The sequence below is a fragment of the Xiphophorus hellerii genome, chromosome 11 (genome assembly GCF_003331165.1).
Source record: "Xiphophorus hellerii strain 12219 chromosome 11, Xiphophorus_hellerii-4.1, whole genome shotgun sequence".
Classification (NCBI taxonomy): Eukaryota; Metazoa; Chordata; class Actinopteri; order Cyprinodontiformes; family Poeciliidae; genus Xiphophorus; species Xiphophorus hellerii.
In genome coordinates, this window is record NC_045682.1 from 27,465,941 (window position 1) to 27,482,239 (window position 16,299).

The 16,299-nt window shown below is 37.2% G+C and overlaps 1 protein-coding gene across 1 annotated transcript; it reads right to left on the reverse strand.

Annotated features, from left to right (window-relative positions):
- Positions 1-1,604: 1,604 nt before the first annotated feature.
- LOC116727885 (solute carrier family 22 member 4-like) lies at positions 1,605-13,463 on the reverse strand. The gene is made up of 10 exons (XM_032575556.1): positions 12,073-13,463; positions 11,626-11,729; positions 10,033-10,187; positions 9,766-9,937; positions 7,677-7,803; positions 6,558-6,655; positions 5,656-5,870; positions 5,396-5,578; positions 3,338-3,473; positions 1,605-2,520 (listed from the first exon to the last, which is right to left on the reverse strand). The coding sequence occupies exons 1-10, from the start codon at positions 12,499-12,501 to the stop codon at positions 2,421-2,423; spliced, it is 1,719 nt and encodes a 572-aa protein (XP_032431447.1). The 5' UTR covers positions 12,502-13,463; the 3' UTR covers positions 1,605-2,420.
- Between the last annotated feature and the right edge of the window lie 2,836 nt (positions 13,464-16,299).

The window sequence follows — 16,299 nt, forward strand, 5'->3', positions numbered from 1 at the left end:
ATGTACTTTTATTTCAGAAAGAAATGTCAGCGTGACATTCTGCTAGAAATCCACTACTGGAGCTTCATTAGTGGTGTGAGTAATGTTACTCTTATTACATTTAGTTTCAGCAACCAGCCACTGGCTTAAAGGTCAACTGTTCTAATGTCATGATAATTATCTGAAGGAGAAAAGAAACATTCACCACAACTACCAGGTCAACTGAAACCTAACAGACCTCAGCCATCATCATGCAAGTTAAAGTTTAATTGCACCTCCAATCACACAATGGGCCAACTGTATGGTTTGGGATAGAAATGTTATTTAGTAAAGGGTTTAATGCCTTTGCACAAAGAGGAGTGTCTTTTAGTTGGATCTAAACAAGAAGACCAAGGAGCCGTGGGTTACATGTTGTGACCCTGAAGAGAAGATACAGTAGGCTTTCAGTCTGAGAGAAATACTGTCAGGCTGCCAAAATAGGTCTGAAGTAAAAGTCTGCTTTATTATTTTTATGTTTAAAAATGTCTGTAATTTTACCCCCAAAAAGTTTATCGTAGTTAGACACATATTCAAACTTTATTTGTCTCTCTCTCTGCTCCTTGTAGATTTTTCTGATGCTTGAGTTGAAGGCCAGCATGTAGCAGCATGTGGGAAGAGTTGCTGCATGCCACAAGAGCAACAAGTTGGCAGACTATGGCACATTTCTGTCCTTGAGCTTCTTGAGCTCTTAGCACCCTCTGGTGGAATCTAGAGGAAATGTTTCTAATCTGGTGAACGACGAGATTAAAAAACTGGAGACTGATTCTGTAAAAGTGTTATAAACTAGTTTGTAATGCTAATGTTTCTCTTATTTACGTAACTCACAATGACTTAGCTTCTAATTCCAACTCTATATTTGCATCTATCCTTCTGAATAAAATAAAGTGTCCAGCAACACAACGGAAATATTCTTATTTTAACTACAATTTAAAGGGGTGTAACTAGGAAATGTGTAGCAAGTCTGTTGGAATCTGAAGCTCATGGTTGAAAGTCAGTTATGAAGGAAAAATGTCTGCAAATGTAGCTTGGAGGCTCCAAGTAGGGATTAGTGATGGCATTAAGATAATTATCTTTTCTATCAATATTATCAATATGTTTGGGTCTTTTATATTTCAACATGCATTTTTGCATCTACTCAATACTTGAAATTTTATCGAAATATTTCAAAAATAATGTCCATGTTTTAATAATTCAGAAATTCAAACTATTTGCGTTAAACAAGAATATAAATTTAAACATAGAAACTAACGCTGAAGAAAAATGAGCTGCCTTTCAATGTCACTGCATGGATCCTCTGATATATTGCTTAAGCTTACTTTACTTTAAACCGATTAAAATAATTGGTTCAGTGTTGAACTGCTTTGGAAAATCTTCCTGTTAAAGGGAAGTTTTGCTATTTGGAAAGTCTGTCCTGTTTTGATATGAGTTTAACACTCCTGCTCTAGGGAGCAGAAATCTGGTTTTCATCATTTCATCCACATATATTTGCTTGCCTACATCGCCCTCTGGCGGTAACGTAGATTAAAGCCTTTCGGTCTTAAAATAATCCTCTGCCTTTAAAACCTGGTGAACAGCAGACTCAAAGGTTTTAAAATGAGTAATGCAAATTTTATTGGAGTAATTTTAGTGCTCAACATAAATTAAGCAGCTTGGATATTGGATCACCTTCAGTCTCCCTGGTCAATTCAATGTTTCTTCTTTGGACCGTTTCTGGCGCCCCACAACAACGCGCTGACCCAGTCACCTAGTCATCACTGTTTGACTCATCAAATTCTCACATTTTCACATTTTTCACAAGGATTTAAGACCAAGATGATGACCTGTTAACTTAAAAAAATGACAAACAGCTAACCATTTTGACCTGTCAGTGGTCAAAATGCTTTCCCACCCATACAAACAGCTCAATATGTAACTTTAAAACACAGTCATAATCAAACTAACATCAAAAATAAGAAAAGTCATGACAAGTCTGTAAAATATGCAGTAAAAATGGAATTTTATCACAGTTTGAAAAACACATGATTTATTAGAGAACTGCTAAAAAGTACAGGTTCATGAGACTCTGTTATCAAATCATAAATTATATAAACAATCTGACAATTTCACAGTGTTGGATGTCAAACCAAAATTTAAGGTAAAGACTAACCTGTATTTGAGTAACTTTACTTTATAAACTGTTTATTCTGCTACATCATTTTCAGTTTATCAGCACTATCAACTGTGGCTGAAGTTGTATTAATGGAGAGAAACGGTAACAGTGATGCACAGTAGAGAACGGTACAGGTATTGGTACGGTACGTTAATGGTGTTCATGGAAATGTTGGACAAAAAATCATTTAAAATGTTTTTTTCTGTTTGGTTTCCCACATCAGATGGATTTTTTCATTCTGCACTCCTGGACTTCATGGCTGCTGATTGATTTGAGGGCTGCTCCTTCTGACCAGAGACTTTTCTTCTGCAGCTTTTTCCTCATCTTTAGTGTTTGGTGTCTTTTGACAACATCTGGAGAAACATAAAAACGTAAGTGGTCATCTCGCCCATGACTCTCTCTAACCAGCTTCAGCACATCTGCATCCGTCATACACACGTTGCCAATTTATCTACATGAAGCATTTGAAGGAGCGACTCCATTACCTGAGCTTTTTTTGAAGGCATAATTCTATTAGCTTTTGTACATTTCTGAAATCAAAGAAAATAAAAAAAATACTGCACCAAGTAATCTGGTGTTTACCAAGGTAAAGCAGTTTTTTAATGATCCTAACTGACCTAAAGCTGAAAAGGCTCAAGTTCCATAAAAGAGAAAAACAAACATTTATTTTCAGTGTGTAAATGTCTGGTTTTAACTGTAGATGTCACATTTTAAACAGCTGCAGTTCTCTTCCCATCCTTCATGTTGCCAGCTAATGCTATGCTCAATTTATATGTATATTGACAAAAATAATGAAAGAAAAACATACTTTACAGCACGAAAACACTTTCAAAATCACAAATACGCTTTTTGCTGAGGATTGTCAGCTTGATTATTCATTATGCTAAAGTTAGTTTCTGTTCCTGGTTGGTCTAGTTTTACAGGAAGAGCTCCAACATGATGAGTGTCAGGTTGATGACTGAACATTGTGTTTCACCTTAGAATACAGACAAAATACTTTGAATAATTAAACCCCATTTATCCTACGCCAGCTCAACAAGCCATCAAATGTATTTTCCTTTTTCTGAAAAATATAAGTAAATCTTTGTAATACTATTCCAAGATCAGGCTTGTAAAATATTTAAATGAATGAAATGTCATTTGGCCAGAGGCCTGGAGGGTCAGTCTTACCCAGGGAACTGCTGCATGTGACTGATTGTGTCCGGCAGCGGCATTCCAAAGCTCTCAGGCAGCAGGAGGCTCAGCAACCCCGCCACAGCGGTCAGGCTTCCCATTAGGATGTAAGGCAGGGAGACCGAATAGGTTCCTGTGTCGCAACATCAAACAGAGGAGAAAGGATGGTGAAAAACAACCTTGTCTACAATCAATGGACTGCTCAGCTGCTGTAAACCACAAGACAAACAAAGTCAGACAATTACAGAGAGTTTTTGTCTCCAAGTGACTGGTTGATGGTGTATTTCTGCCTTGGGCTCTACTTGGTTGTAAAATGTAGTTTCCTCCTCGATTACAAAGATCTTAAAGCACAGCAGGTGGCGTTACACAGATAAGTCCTCAATTCTAGGGCCCCGTATTTATTCCCATCCATTATCTACACCTGCTTATCCCTGTAGGGTCAGTAAAGCTGGTGGCCATATCCAGGGATAGACACACACACTCACCCCTATGGGCATCTTACACACCAAAATTACCCTAACATGTTTGTGGGCTGTGGGGCTAAAGCGTTAGCACCCTATAAAAACCACAGTATAAACATGAAGAAAATGCAAATTCCCCACAGAAACCAAACCACAATCTGAGTTTATGTCCTTCTTTCTGCAGGTCGGTAATAATGAGCTCTGGAGATTTAGTTTTACCTCTCTGACTTTCTGCTGACTGAATGGTGATGAGTGTCAGGTCCTTGGGTTGTTTTTGGATTTTGGGCTTATAGTTTTGATTATTATCTGTTTGCTTTATTTTCCTTGTGTCTGTTTTACTTTAGTTCAGTCTTTCAGTCTTCATTTTTCTAGTTAGATTTAGTTTATTTATTCCTTCTGCTCAGTTATTCTTTGTTTCAGTTAGATTTGTTTTTTCTAGTTCCCGTTTGTTTACTCTCCCTCGCCCCTTGTGCCTTCCTCTCCCCCCCAGCCTGCTTTCTGCACTGCAAAAATACAAAATGTTACCAAGTAATTTGGTCTAGTTTCTAGTGTAAATATCTTAGTGCACTTGAAATAAAACAAAACTTACTTACAAGTAACTTTTTAAGCAAGTTATAAGAGCTTGTTTTAAGTCAATATTTCCTTAATATGATTGAAAGATCTCTAGTTCCATTGGCAGATTATTTCACCAAATTCATTTTTCCTATGTTACAAGTGAAATAATCTACCAATGGAACTAGAACTTTTTTGTTAATATTAAGGAATTATTCACTTAAAACACGTGCCTAAATCTAGCTTAAGTTATTTGTAAGTTAGTTTTGTCTTTTTTCAATGTACTAAGATATTTGAAGTAAAAAATCAGAACAAAATATTTGGTAAGATTATTTTTTTTTTTAAGTGTGCTCTCTCCCCTCACACTTGCAACCGTTAGCCAATCAGCTCAGGTCTATTGTTCCAGCATTCTCCCTCCCAGTACTTGGCCACCTCTCTTTCACCCACTCCTGTTCCCTGGATCCCTGCAGTCTCCTCCCAGTTTTTTGTATGTTTTTTGTATTTTCAATTAAAACTCTTTTTCTTTATCTCCTGGTTGTTGACTTGCATTTAGATAAACTTGGGTTATCATCCAACCTTTGTTATCACTGTTCCACTTGTTCTACAAAACGTTTTAACTATTTCTCTGACTGCAGATGTAGGAAAGTTCAAGCTCCCAGGTTTTCACTTGCTCTCATTTCATGACTGAAGAACATAAACACACATTTGGTTTACGTGAATGCCAAGTTTTTATTTTCCTATTTTGAAGAGTGCCTTTATGCCACATAGTCATGCCCAAGGAACACAAAGTTGAATGTTGCTACTTAAAACTACAGCTAAAAACATATTTATTCAAAGGCCTTTTAACATGTTGACACCTGAAAATACTCCTAAAACTGGACGGGTGTTTTAAAATAAGAAACCAACACTAAGACAACTAGAGAGATCAGGAGAAAAATCATAAAAACTTAAAGTGCAATCACTTGAACTGACCACTATATTAATACATTTATCAGTTCTTAACTCATTAACCTAATAAAGCAAAAGAAGATGACAGACTTACGTAAATAGATGAAAAATGGAGCAATAATGCTGCCTATCCTGGAGGCCATGGAGCAGGCGCCGACAGCCGTGTTCCTCAGTACAGTGGGGTACAGCTCTGCTGTGTAGGCGTACACAACGGCAAAGGCAGTGGACACCGCAAACTTCCCCAACATCTCAAACGTTATGGACAGAGCAGCTAAGTCTACAGCGAATAAAACATGAATTTAATTAGTTTATACAACAAAATATGATAAAACTGTGTAAACAGTAATTTCATACGTGCTGGTATGAGCTGTATGATGAGTAGAAACAACCCTCCTGAGGAGAGTGATGAGAAAACACTCATTCGTCTGGAGCACCAGCGAAACATAACCCAGGACAGAACGTAGGCTGGCATCTCCATCAGGGCGGACAGGAAGCAGTTGAAGTAGGCGTTTCCGTTGAGGTTCGCCGTGTTCAGGGAAAGGGCAAAGTAGGCGATGGTGATGGTGTTCCTGAAGCATAAATCCAAAAATATTAAATCTTTACGTGTTAGAATATTTTAGTCAGAATATTTACTTTATATTTGTTGAATGCATAATTGCATTTTAAACTAACTGTAAAGTTTCCACCTCAAGCTGCTTTTTTTATTTTCTACATTAGAAATATTTATTCATTCCAACAAATGATGTGGTTGTAAGACAACCACATCTTATGATTTAAGTTCTACTTAAATCATTTCATATTTTTACAAATCCTAAACATAAAAAAGTCTTTGTTATGCTCTATTTTAGGTAAAAAGTCCTGTATTTGTAAAAACTATTCCAAGAAAACTTGTAGTTTGAAACGTTGTTCCTTGTAATAGTTAAAAAAATCAAACTGCACTTGTTGTTCCACTCAGGACACACAGTGCATCCATGCTGTGTTTTTGCATAAATCCTGGTTTCCATCATAGCGGTCGCTGCACAGAACTTGACGTGTCTTTGATGTTCACAAAAAAGCTCTGAAATTTACTTTACATGACACATGAACAAAAGGTGACGCATGGAAGGACTGTGTGTGTACTGCATGTGCAGAACTGTATCTAATCAAAGTGTGTGCTTGTGTGTATCTAACTGGGGTGTGTGTGTGTGGGTGTGTGTGTGTGTGTGTGTGTGTGTGTGTGTGGAATGTGGAGGCCCACTGGGACTGCATGGACTCACCAGATCACCCACAGCGTGATCGAGATCCAGCGGATGTTTGGAGAACGGAGCAGGTCACAGATGTTGCAGGGCCTCCTCTCCTCAGTCTTCACTCTGTTCTGCGGAGCAGCGGAGCATGAAGAACAACAACAGACGTCTAATTAACAAGCTGAGACATCAGCCAAGAGGTACCGTAATGACACTGAGGCTTTTGAGTTTGCTCCCACTTGCTGAGGGAACTTATAGTTTCTGCCAACTTTGTACATCCAGAGATGGAAACCTTTTTTTTCTTCAGTCAGTTGTGAAAAGCATGCTTTCATCCTTGCCACTGATTCTCCAATTCATTTTAATCTGGGCTTTGACTGGGCCCTTTTACTACTAAATAATGCAGTGATCAGCATCTTTACATTGTTGGTCTACCTATAAATGTCAGCCCTCTAAACTTCTTTGTTGGGTTGGAAAATTGTCTCCTATTCAGCTTCATCTGTCCAAGCATAAAATCTGACCCATTTTTAAAAAGCAACCCCACAGGATGATGTTGCCATTACCATGTTTCCAGTGGGGATGTTTTTTGTTTGTTTCCAGGTTATCGTTACTTTGCTTTCCAGATTTTCTTTATTTGACCAGATTGTTTTCTTCAGCCATGTTCCTTAAGGTTTCTTACTCTTCACATTTATCCACTGGATTTTGTGGTTATAATGTTTTCAAGGCAAGTTGAAAATGTTATGGTGCATGTACTGTATATTTGCAAGAGAGGAATCCAAATGTAGAGGGAAAAACTGCAAGGAGTTGTATCCCTTTATTATTTCCTATCTTGGAACAATTAAACTGCAAAATAAGTTGTATGTAACAAAATAATAATATTCCTTTAACAATAAGAAGCTAATTCCTGAATATATTTTGCTTCCAAGAACACACAAAAACTGAAAATTGAAAAATATATCTATATTTACATCCACTCACAACTAATCTAAGCAGTTTCATTTATGATACTCCAGAGGCTGTTTCTTTACAGTTTAATTATAGCAATTATTTGATTAAAACATTTTGAAAAATTGACAAATTTGTCTTTACAAAAATATTTAGGCTGTAGGAAACTGCAGTAAATGTTAAAATTTCTCTAATGAAGGATGTTCTCACCTGTATAGAGCTAAAGATGACTGTTGGAGGCTCAATGTTGTTCATTTCAGCTGCAATTCTCAGTATGGCCTCGGCTTCTTCTGTTCTTCCTTGAGAGAGCAACCATCGAGGAGACTCTGGAATGAACCTGCAACAAAGTCAACAAGAAAAAAGCTAAATTATTTTAGAGAATAGTGATGAATCTAAATCAATCTGAGCACATAATGAAAAGCAAGAGAATGTATTTCAGAGCCTGATGCAGCAGACTGGTTCTGATCACCGGTTCTGATCACATAAACACACTCACTGCTCTACAGAAACAGGTTCATAGACTTCAGTTATGGAGAGATTTTTGTTCTGTTTGTTTTACATTACAAATCACATTGATCTTTCTTTTTTCAAAGTTTTTCCAACAGATGACTCTAGTAATATTTGCAGTATCATCTGACCAAAGTCAGTTTGGCAAACGTGGCTCAAATGTTTCCATAAACACTGAAATAATGTTTTCATGACCCTTATACCCTCATACAGACTAACCTCTTTTAGAAATGCGACTGTAAACCTACTAACATTGGATGCTTTGCTTTCTTAATCCAACAAGTAAAAACACTTGAAAGAACAAAGCCAACATTGTAAAACATCCTGGAAATGTTTACTTTTACAGCAAATGTATTCTGACGCCTAGAATCTCTTTTTGCATTTAGATGATGCAACCCCAAACCAAAACCATCTTCAAATAAAAGTCTAAAGTGTTGAGTGCATTTTCATACAACCTCTTTTCATCTGACACCCCTAAATAAAATCCAGTGCAGAAGTGAAATAACTAGCTGATGTAGCGCCTCTGTGTGTCATTTAATTTCAGTATAAGTGATATTGAATTTATTACTTATTCCACAAATGGCAAACCAGCTGAAAACCGTTGATGTGTTCAGTACTTATCTTACCTACTGTCACGTTTGAACAGCACATGGTGTACTGTTCAAACACCATGTGCTGAAATGGATCACTAATGATCTGAAACGGAGAATGATGCAACCGCAAACACGTCCAGACCAATTGCTTATCTGAACTGAGATCTGTACCTCAGGAAGATTAATCTTCTGACAGAAAATGTCATGCCTTCCAAAAATGTCTTTGAAGTGTGCAAAGAAAGCTAAAATAAGTTAAATTGGCAGTCAGCAACAAACCATGCAGATGACACGGCAAACACATGAAAAACGTTGCTTTGGTCAGATAATACCAAAATGAATTCTTCTGGCAAACATTCAAAAAAAAAAACAGCAATCCACACGACTAAAAGAGCATCACTATCAGGAAACATGGTGGAAGCCGTGTCATGCTGCGGGGAGGCTGGTCAGTTGATTGAAAGATGGATTGCAAAAGACTTGAAACTGGAGAACATATTCACATAGCATTAACTGAGCAACAAAACATTTTTACGATTTAAAGTAACCCAAAGTCCTGACCTAAATACATTTGAAGATATGTGGCAAAAGTTGAAAACTGATATTCACAAATGCTCGACTGATGGAGTGACTTTTTTACAAAGAATAATGCAGAAGGACGTCAGTTACTAGACATTCAAACCTAGTAGAGGCAAAACAAAGAGACTCATAGCTGCAGAAACTGGTTCTACAAGGTTTTCACTTAGTGGGGCTGAGTACATGTACACACCACAGTTTCAGATTTTATTTTTAAAGAAAATCCCAAAAGAATAAACTGACACTTGATGAAAAAAATGTAAAAATATAAATACAATTGTGAGGCACTGTAAATGAATAAAAGGTTCAAATCTAATCTATTTTTTTAGTTTAAGTATTCACAATTAGTTCTTTTACTAACTACATAATTTATTTCAAAAGGAAAATCTGTTGAACATAAGACATTGTAAAAAAACTAATAAAGATAATTGATTGTTGCTCCAGATAGGACTGATCCAGTAGCTTACCATTATCAGCGCGTGAATGGAAATGACAGATTTTATGTAAAGCATCTTTAATTGTCCTAATAAAGCGTCATTTCAGAAAAAAATAAAGGCATTGTAAGTAAATTATCAAACTCAAACTTTGGAAGAAATTGGACACAGACATGGCAACATACACCCACCTACCACCAGAGAGGCATACACAGGCCGCTGGGTAGCATCAGGGCCAGCAGCAGCATCCTCCAGTCAGTGATGAAGAACGCAAACAGCGGCAGAAGCATGTAGCCCACACCAAAGAACAGACTGACCGCAGCCGTGGAGAAAACTGTCCGGGTACGAGGGCCCAGAACCTCCATTCCTTAAAGCAAAGTCATAACAGACTAATTTAAGTCACGTTCGTTAAACTGGGTTTAAGTAATAATGAATAATGTGAAAATATTTGAGCTGATTTACCTAAAACAAATGCAACAATATAATTTGAAACTTGGCCCATTCCCACGATAAAATACAAAGCACAGAAAACCATCCAGCTTGGAGAGAACACTTGAATGAATCTGGAGACCGCCTGCAGGGCTATGGTGGCAAACATCACGATTTTCCTCCCAAACCTGAAATTAACATTTAGGATAAATGAATTGGAAAGTAAACGGATTGTATAAAGTGAGGACATGACAAAAAGTCACAGTCAATCGAGTTCATAATAGCTTGACTATTCCTACTATTTGGAACAGTGTTAAGAGGAATTGGCTCATTTTTAAAATGTGAGAAGACATTAAATGCATTAATAAATTGACTCTCAAAACACATTTTCAACTGTAGACATGAAAACTAAGCGAAAATAAAGTAGAATTTGTACTAACTGCATAAACAGATTTTCTTCTAAGGTGTATTTTTGTGAAGCTAAATAAACTTTCCATAAATATCCTCACAATAAGAAGATTGACTTTTAAACTGTGATGGGTAGAATGTTTTAGGTATCCTGTTATAAGCCTCTTGCAGTAGTTTGCTTGGATTTTGCTCCATTCATTAAAACAAAACTGGTGTAACTCAGGTTTGTACACAACGCCTTGCTCACATATCAAACTCATTTGCAAAATGTCTCTAGGATCTTCCCACTTCGCTTAAATCTTTCAACATTTGTCAGGGACGGATATATGCTTTCTGAAACGAGTTAGTTACTTTAAGTTGTTACTCGTTTTACTGTGAAAAATACTCTAACAGTTTCAGGCAGCAACTTCACAATCCTGCTGTTTGGAGATTTATCTTCAACACCCATCATGCTCATATCTGGGACACGGAACCCATTGTTTTCTGAATAAGGAATATTTCTAATCTGTTGTATTTCCTGAACTGAATGATTTCTGCTGTTTATATCAAAAGATCTGGACTTGTGGAGGTTCACTCTTCTCTTGGTGATATCTTATTTGATTTATCTGATATGTTCATGATCAGGGAAGCACCTCTACAGGTATGCTTAACCGTCTTTTCCACATCGTTCTGAAACCTGAACACTTCACTCAGATGATCTTAGTCATGTTGGGCTAAGATTTGACCCGGGTGTTTTATTGTTGAAAGTTTGTGACTGATTGACAGAACAGCATCGTCTTGAGTCTTGGGTAAACTTGTGAACAATGATTATCTTAGTCAAAGGTTAAACCTAATGATCAGGGTTTTCCTGAGTACTGAGGACTTTTCCTTAAAATCTAATCTGATGGGTCCAATTTTGACAATTTCTACAATTTTCTAAAACATAAGAGGGGAAAAAATAAGCTGCAGGTAATTTAATAAAGTCAAAAAAATCATATTGTGTGTAGTGAGTTAATGCATTTATAGACAAAATATGGGCATTAAGATTTCGTGCATTTAACAAACAGGACTGACCAGAGCCAGTCAAAGAAATATTGTCTGTTTTGCGTTATTGTTTTTTTAGTTATTATTTATGTGAGTGCATCACCCTAAGATTCCTTCTGTATTCATGGAGAATTTGTAGGATACAAAATGATTCATGCTGCCATCTTTCTCTAAAACTACAAACAGATCCACCACCTGTCAGAGAGTTGTCCAGAAATTAAAGAGCCAGTGAAAACACCACAGAAGAAGATGGAAGACGTCAGTGGGCTCTTCCAACTTTCATCACACACTAGGTTCCACTGCATAGGACAGGAAAATACAAAAAATGTGGAAACAAGCAGCATAGATTAGATCAGGAAATCGTGCACAGATAAAATACACATTAAGAAAAAAAAAAGCAGGTTTCATAAAAATTATAGTTTTAAAATGCATCACACACAAATATTTGTCAAATGTAGCTAAAAAGATTTAACTTTTGGGAATATTATTTGCAAAACTATCATCATTTTTTAACCATACTAATAAAATTGGATTTCCATATGTAACCTCATTATAAGGTTAAGTAATTTGGTAATTTTCTATTACACTGTTATCTTCACTGGCATCAGTAGCATCATCCGATGAGTCGGAAGCTGAACCCACCTCAGAGACAATAGTAGATGTGTACACGCTGTGGTCAAACTCCCATCCGTCCAGGCAGCTTTCTTTGGGCACGTTAGACAGATTAACGTCTAATGGTAGCAAACCTCTCTCCGAGTATTTCAACAAATTCTCCATTTTGTATCTGGAGCACTTGCTGGGCACCAAAGCGCCGTCCCGGATCGCATCCTCCTCCAGCGGGATGCTGCTGTTCCTCCACGCCGCGCTGAGGTTCAGGTGCGCGGGCAGCGCGCAGCGGTGATCCGGCGTGTCGGCCAGAAACACGATGGAGAAGGCAGTGAGTCCATTAGGGACGACGCTCAGGCTGAGGAGGAAAAAGACCCGCCGCTGGAAAGCTCCCCATTCTCCCAGGAAGGAGGTCGCCGCCTCGTAATCAGTGACTTTGTTGGCGGCGGAAGAATCCGGTAGCATGTTAGAGACGGGAAACAGCGGAATGAATGAACTGAAGCTGCTGGGTTTCAATTCTGGACCCTCATCCCGCCCTCTCAGGTTTCAGGAGGTGTTTTTTTTTTATCATTCTGAAGAAACCTGTTTGTAGGCTGTAAATCTGTAGGCTGTAAATCCTGCAATAATTAACTGACCTCACAAATATAGATCTCACAGACTTAAGGAGAGAAAATGTGTATTATTTGTTCAGTCATTTACTTTAGTTTTTTGCTCATTAACATTTAAGTAGAAAAAAAATCTACCATGTTATATTACATCGTGCTGTTGTGTTGCAGGTGCTTTTCAAGGTAGAAATGTACATTCTGTCCCAAAAACCAAATTCAAACAAAATTTCTAAGTAACGTTTTTGTTTGCAAACATTTTTGTTTGCATTTTTGACAATTGTAGATAGAGGATTCAGAGATATCCAAAAATGAATTTCAGGAAGGGAAAGCAGAACATCCCCCATCTCTGTCCAGTTGCTGTCCAGTAGGAATTGCTTCTAAAAGTCAGAAAATCCCATTAAGTTTGTCAATAACATCAATTAAACTTACACCAACACTCCAGTGTAAATGCGCACAATTAGATTCACTCAAAGTGTCGACTCTTCTGAGTTTTCATACAGTATAAAACTGATCCTTAAGTTCACTTTTTGGTATTTTTGTTTGGAATTTAATGATCAGCATCAAAGTCCAGTTTCACTTTTGTAGCATTCCAATGACGCGTCACAGCTTAAAAATAAAAATGATTATTCCTCTTCCCCTCTAATAAATTTAGCAACATTGCCAAATTTATAATAAAAAAGAAACCACACTGCCTGCTCAGCCAGCACAGATGAAGCCCCTGAACTTCACTTGGTTTAAACAGATCATGTAAAACAGAAAGAACATTAAATGTTTTATAGCATGTTGTGTTTTTCAGAGACTCTAGGAACCTGAGTGTTTAACTCGGAGGTTACTGGTCCCAACTAAGAGAAACTTTGTCATTCAGTCAATAATAACAGCAAATTGATATTTTAAAGGCTTGCATTTTGTAATCATTACACAAATAAAAACAGTGACCTCCTGTTGGTTCACAAAAGGGGCAAAAGGTTATTGAACCCAAGATTCCAGGAAAACCTGAGTAATAAATGCCCACTATAAAATGAGCATAGCTATTTTTAAGATGGGTATGAACAATACATATTCATGTCAAAATAAGTAAAAATAAGATATTTTATAAATTACAGGAACAATTCTATTCTCACGCTCCTGTTTCAGGTCCTCACTTTATCCTGAAGGTTAACCCAGATACCGTTGTGAAGAAAACGCAGCTTTCTTGTCACAGCTTGTTTCATAGTTGATCAGATGAGCTTTTATTTATTCTGTTTATTCTTCACCATCCCAGACTTGTGGGTTACTCCTCTTCACTGAAGACAATCTCTCACTTGAAGATATAAAACACAACTAACCTCAAACACAACAACCGAAGGGAAGAACCCGTCGCCATCCCCGACCCTGAGGGAGAATCTGCTGCTGTTTGGTCTTAAACTGTGTAGACTTGGAGTCATCAGCTGTCGAGCACAAGCTGAAACAGGCCCGTTTTCTCTGCTTTTGGATGGCTGAGCGTTTTCTCCCCGAGTCCAACGGAAACTGATTCTCAATACTCTACTCAGATCCGATATTCCAGTTTTCAATTAATCCACTATCATTAAAAACTGCTGTGTCAGCTATCGTACCCTTTAAATGTTTGAGTAAGTGAAGTTTGGAGGTAATGTCAAACAGAAAAATAGTCATTTGTCCTAAACAAAACCAACCAGGAGCCTCATTCTTGTAAGTGGATGCCAAGTTATCTTTGGAAAACTACAACTTAGCATCTTAAAGGAATTGATTAAATCTTTCAATGACTAGAAAAATCTGTTAAATTTAAACTGTGCAGTAAAATGCAAACACAAGTCATAACTTCACCTACTGCAACTCGAAGTGACTGTCTTAACCTCAGGCACAAAACGGATGCTTTCAGCCTGCAGCGTCTGAGTCATCAAACACAAACCTGATGCCTCTGAACAATATGTGACTCAGGTGGTTCCAGAGCTTTATATGTAATATAATCCATATTAAAGTGATGCCCTTTTTGGTAAGAGAAATCTTCTCTTACCAAAGAATTATTATACACAAGTTCCCACTCCCATTTGCAACCAAACTCCAAAAACACCCAACACCCTTAAAGCTGTCAGGACAAATATGGACAAATGTTCTCATGGATTTTTGTTGCTTGTGTTTTACTTTACCTGGGTGAACAACATTTAGTTTTCAAAGATGGATGCTGTCTTTAAATAAAGAAAATATTTGTGGGCAACACATGCTACCAAGGCAGTAGGAGGCAGGGCTCCAATCGTCCACAAGGGGGTGCTGTAGACACAAAGAAATGTACAACCAATCAGTTATAAATTAAAAAATAAAACTTGGCAAGTTTTTAAATATGCTTTGTTTTCATTTGATGTTACACAAGATGTAATACAATTGCTAAAAGGTAAGGTAAGGTCATTTATGTATATAGCACATTTTCAGCATCCAGGCAGTTCAAAAAGTGCAAAAGAAGTCAATCTGGCTATGCAGGACCTCATTTTTGGAATACTTTTTCCAAGTCCATTAAAACACAAATATACACAGTTTATCCCCAAATTATCGTCATATTGATCATTAAAGTCCATCCATTATTTAACATGCTTAACCTTGCAGGGTCAGCAGGTGCCCATCTCAAGCTGTCTGATAATTAAAGTAACGGTTTAATTTTACCAACATTTTGCTTCTGCAACATATGTGCAGGAAATTAAAGCTAAAATAAGCTCTAAAATAAACCAGACCCTTATTGGTTTGGCTGAATCCATGTGCTTGTATATTTTGTCACGTGTACGCAGTCATGCCTCTGACTGTGTGCACTATGATCCTCAGTATCAGACTAGTAACATCTGGTATTAAAGCACATGTTAATGATTACACAGACTGCAACAGACTTCATCACACACAAAATAAACTCAGCAGGAACTGATGCTGCTCCTCACAGACTCTATCAATTGTATAAAATATTTTATAGTGAGAAAAATTTTACAAACAAAAATCCCATTTTCCAATGGGCAAAAAATGCATAATTCACTGGAGGGAAATGAATTTAAAGGCAAAATGTAAGCACCTAAATATGTCAGCAAATTAAAATCTGAAGTGAAACTTGAGGGTGATCCAAAAAACATTTTGAGCCAGCCTGCGTTTCTGCATCCAGATGTAAAACAAAATAGCAGACTTTTAAAATATTTTTTGTTTTAGTTTTATGCAATTGGACAGATGGATATTTAATATAAATCTCTAGAATTTCCCAAAATACACATAAGAAATCTAAAAAACTGAAGGAAATAAACTCTTAGTAAAATTTAATAATAAACATTCCCAGATCTAGCTATCCAAGTAAGTTCACAATAAAATCACATCCCAACATTCCCAAAACCCCTAAAATGAGACCTAAACTAGACTATTGCAAATGATGATGTGGAACTACATACTTCTGCAACCAGAAGTTTACCAGAGAGAAGTCTGATAAAGCCCAGCAGTCCTGTTAAAATATTATCTGGACAGACTAAACCAAACTCAAATCATCTGGACATCAAAACGGAGGAAGCGTCGTCTTTAACCTAATCCTAATCCAGCATACCAGGAGAGAAACTGTGAAACATAGAGGTGGAAGTCAGTTTGCTGCAGCTGAACCCAGCCAGCGCAACATCATGGACTTTACCATAAACTCCACTTTGCA

What these genes read in the sequence shown, in the direction of transcription:
- LOC116727885 (XM_032575556.1), bottom strand. Translation starts at nt 12,501, where the DNA reads ATGCTACCGGATTCTTCCGCCGCCAACAAAGTCACTGATTACGAGGCG. An exon ending in TCTGGACAACTCTCTGACAG is followed by an intron (nt 10,188 to 11,625) that starts GTGGTGGATCTG and finishes TGTTAATTTCAG; the next exon opens with GTTTGGGAGGAAAATCGTGA. An exon ending in CACATGCAGCAGTTCCCTGG is followed by an intron (nt 2,521 to 3,337) that starts GTAAGACTGACC and finishes ATGTTTCTCCAG; the next exon opens with ATGTTGTCAAAAGACACCAA.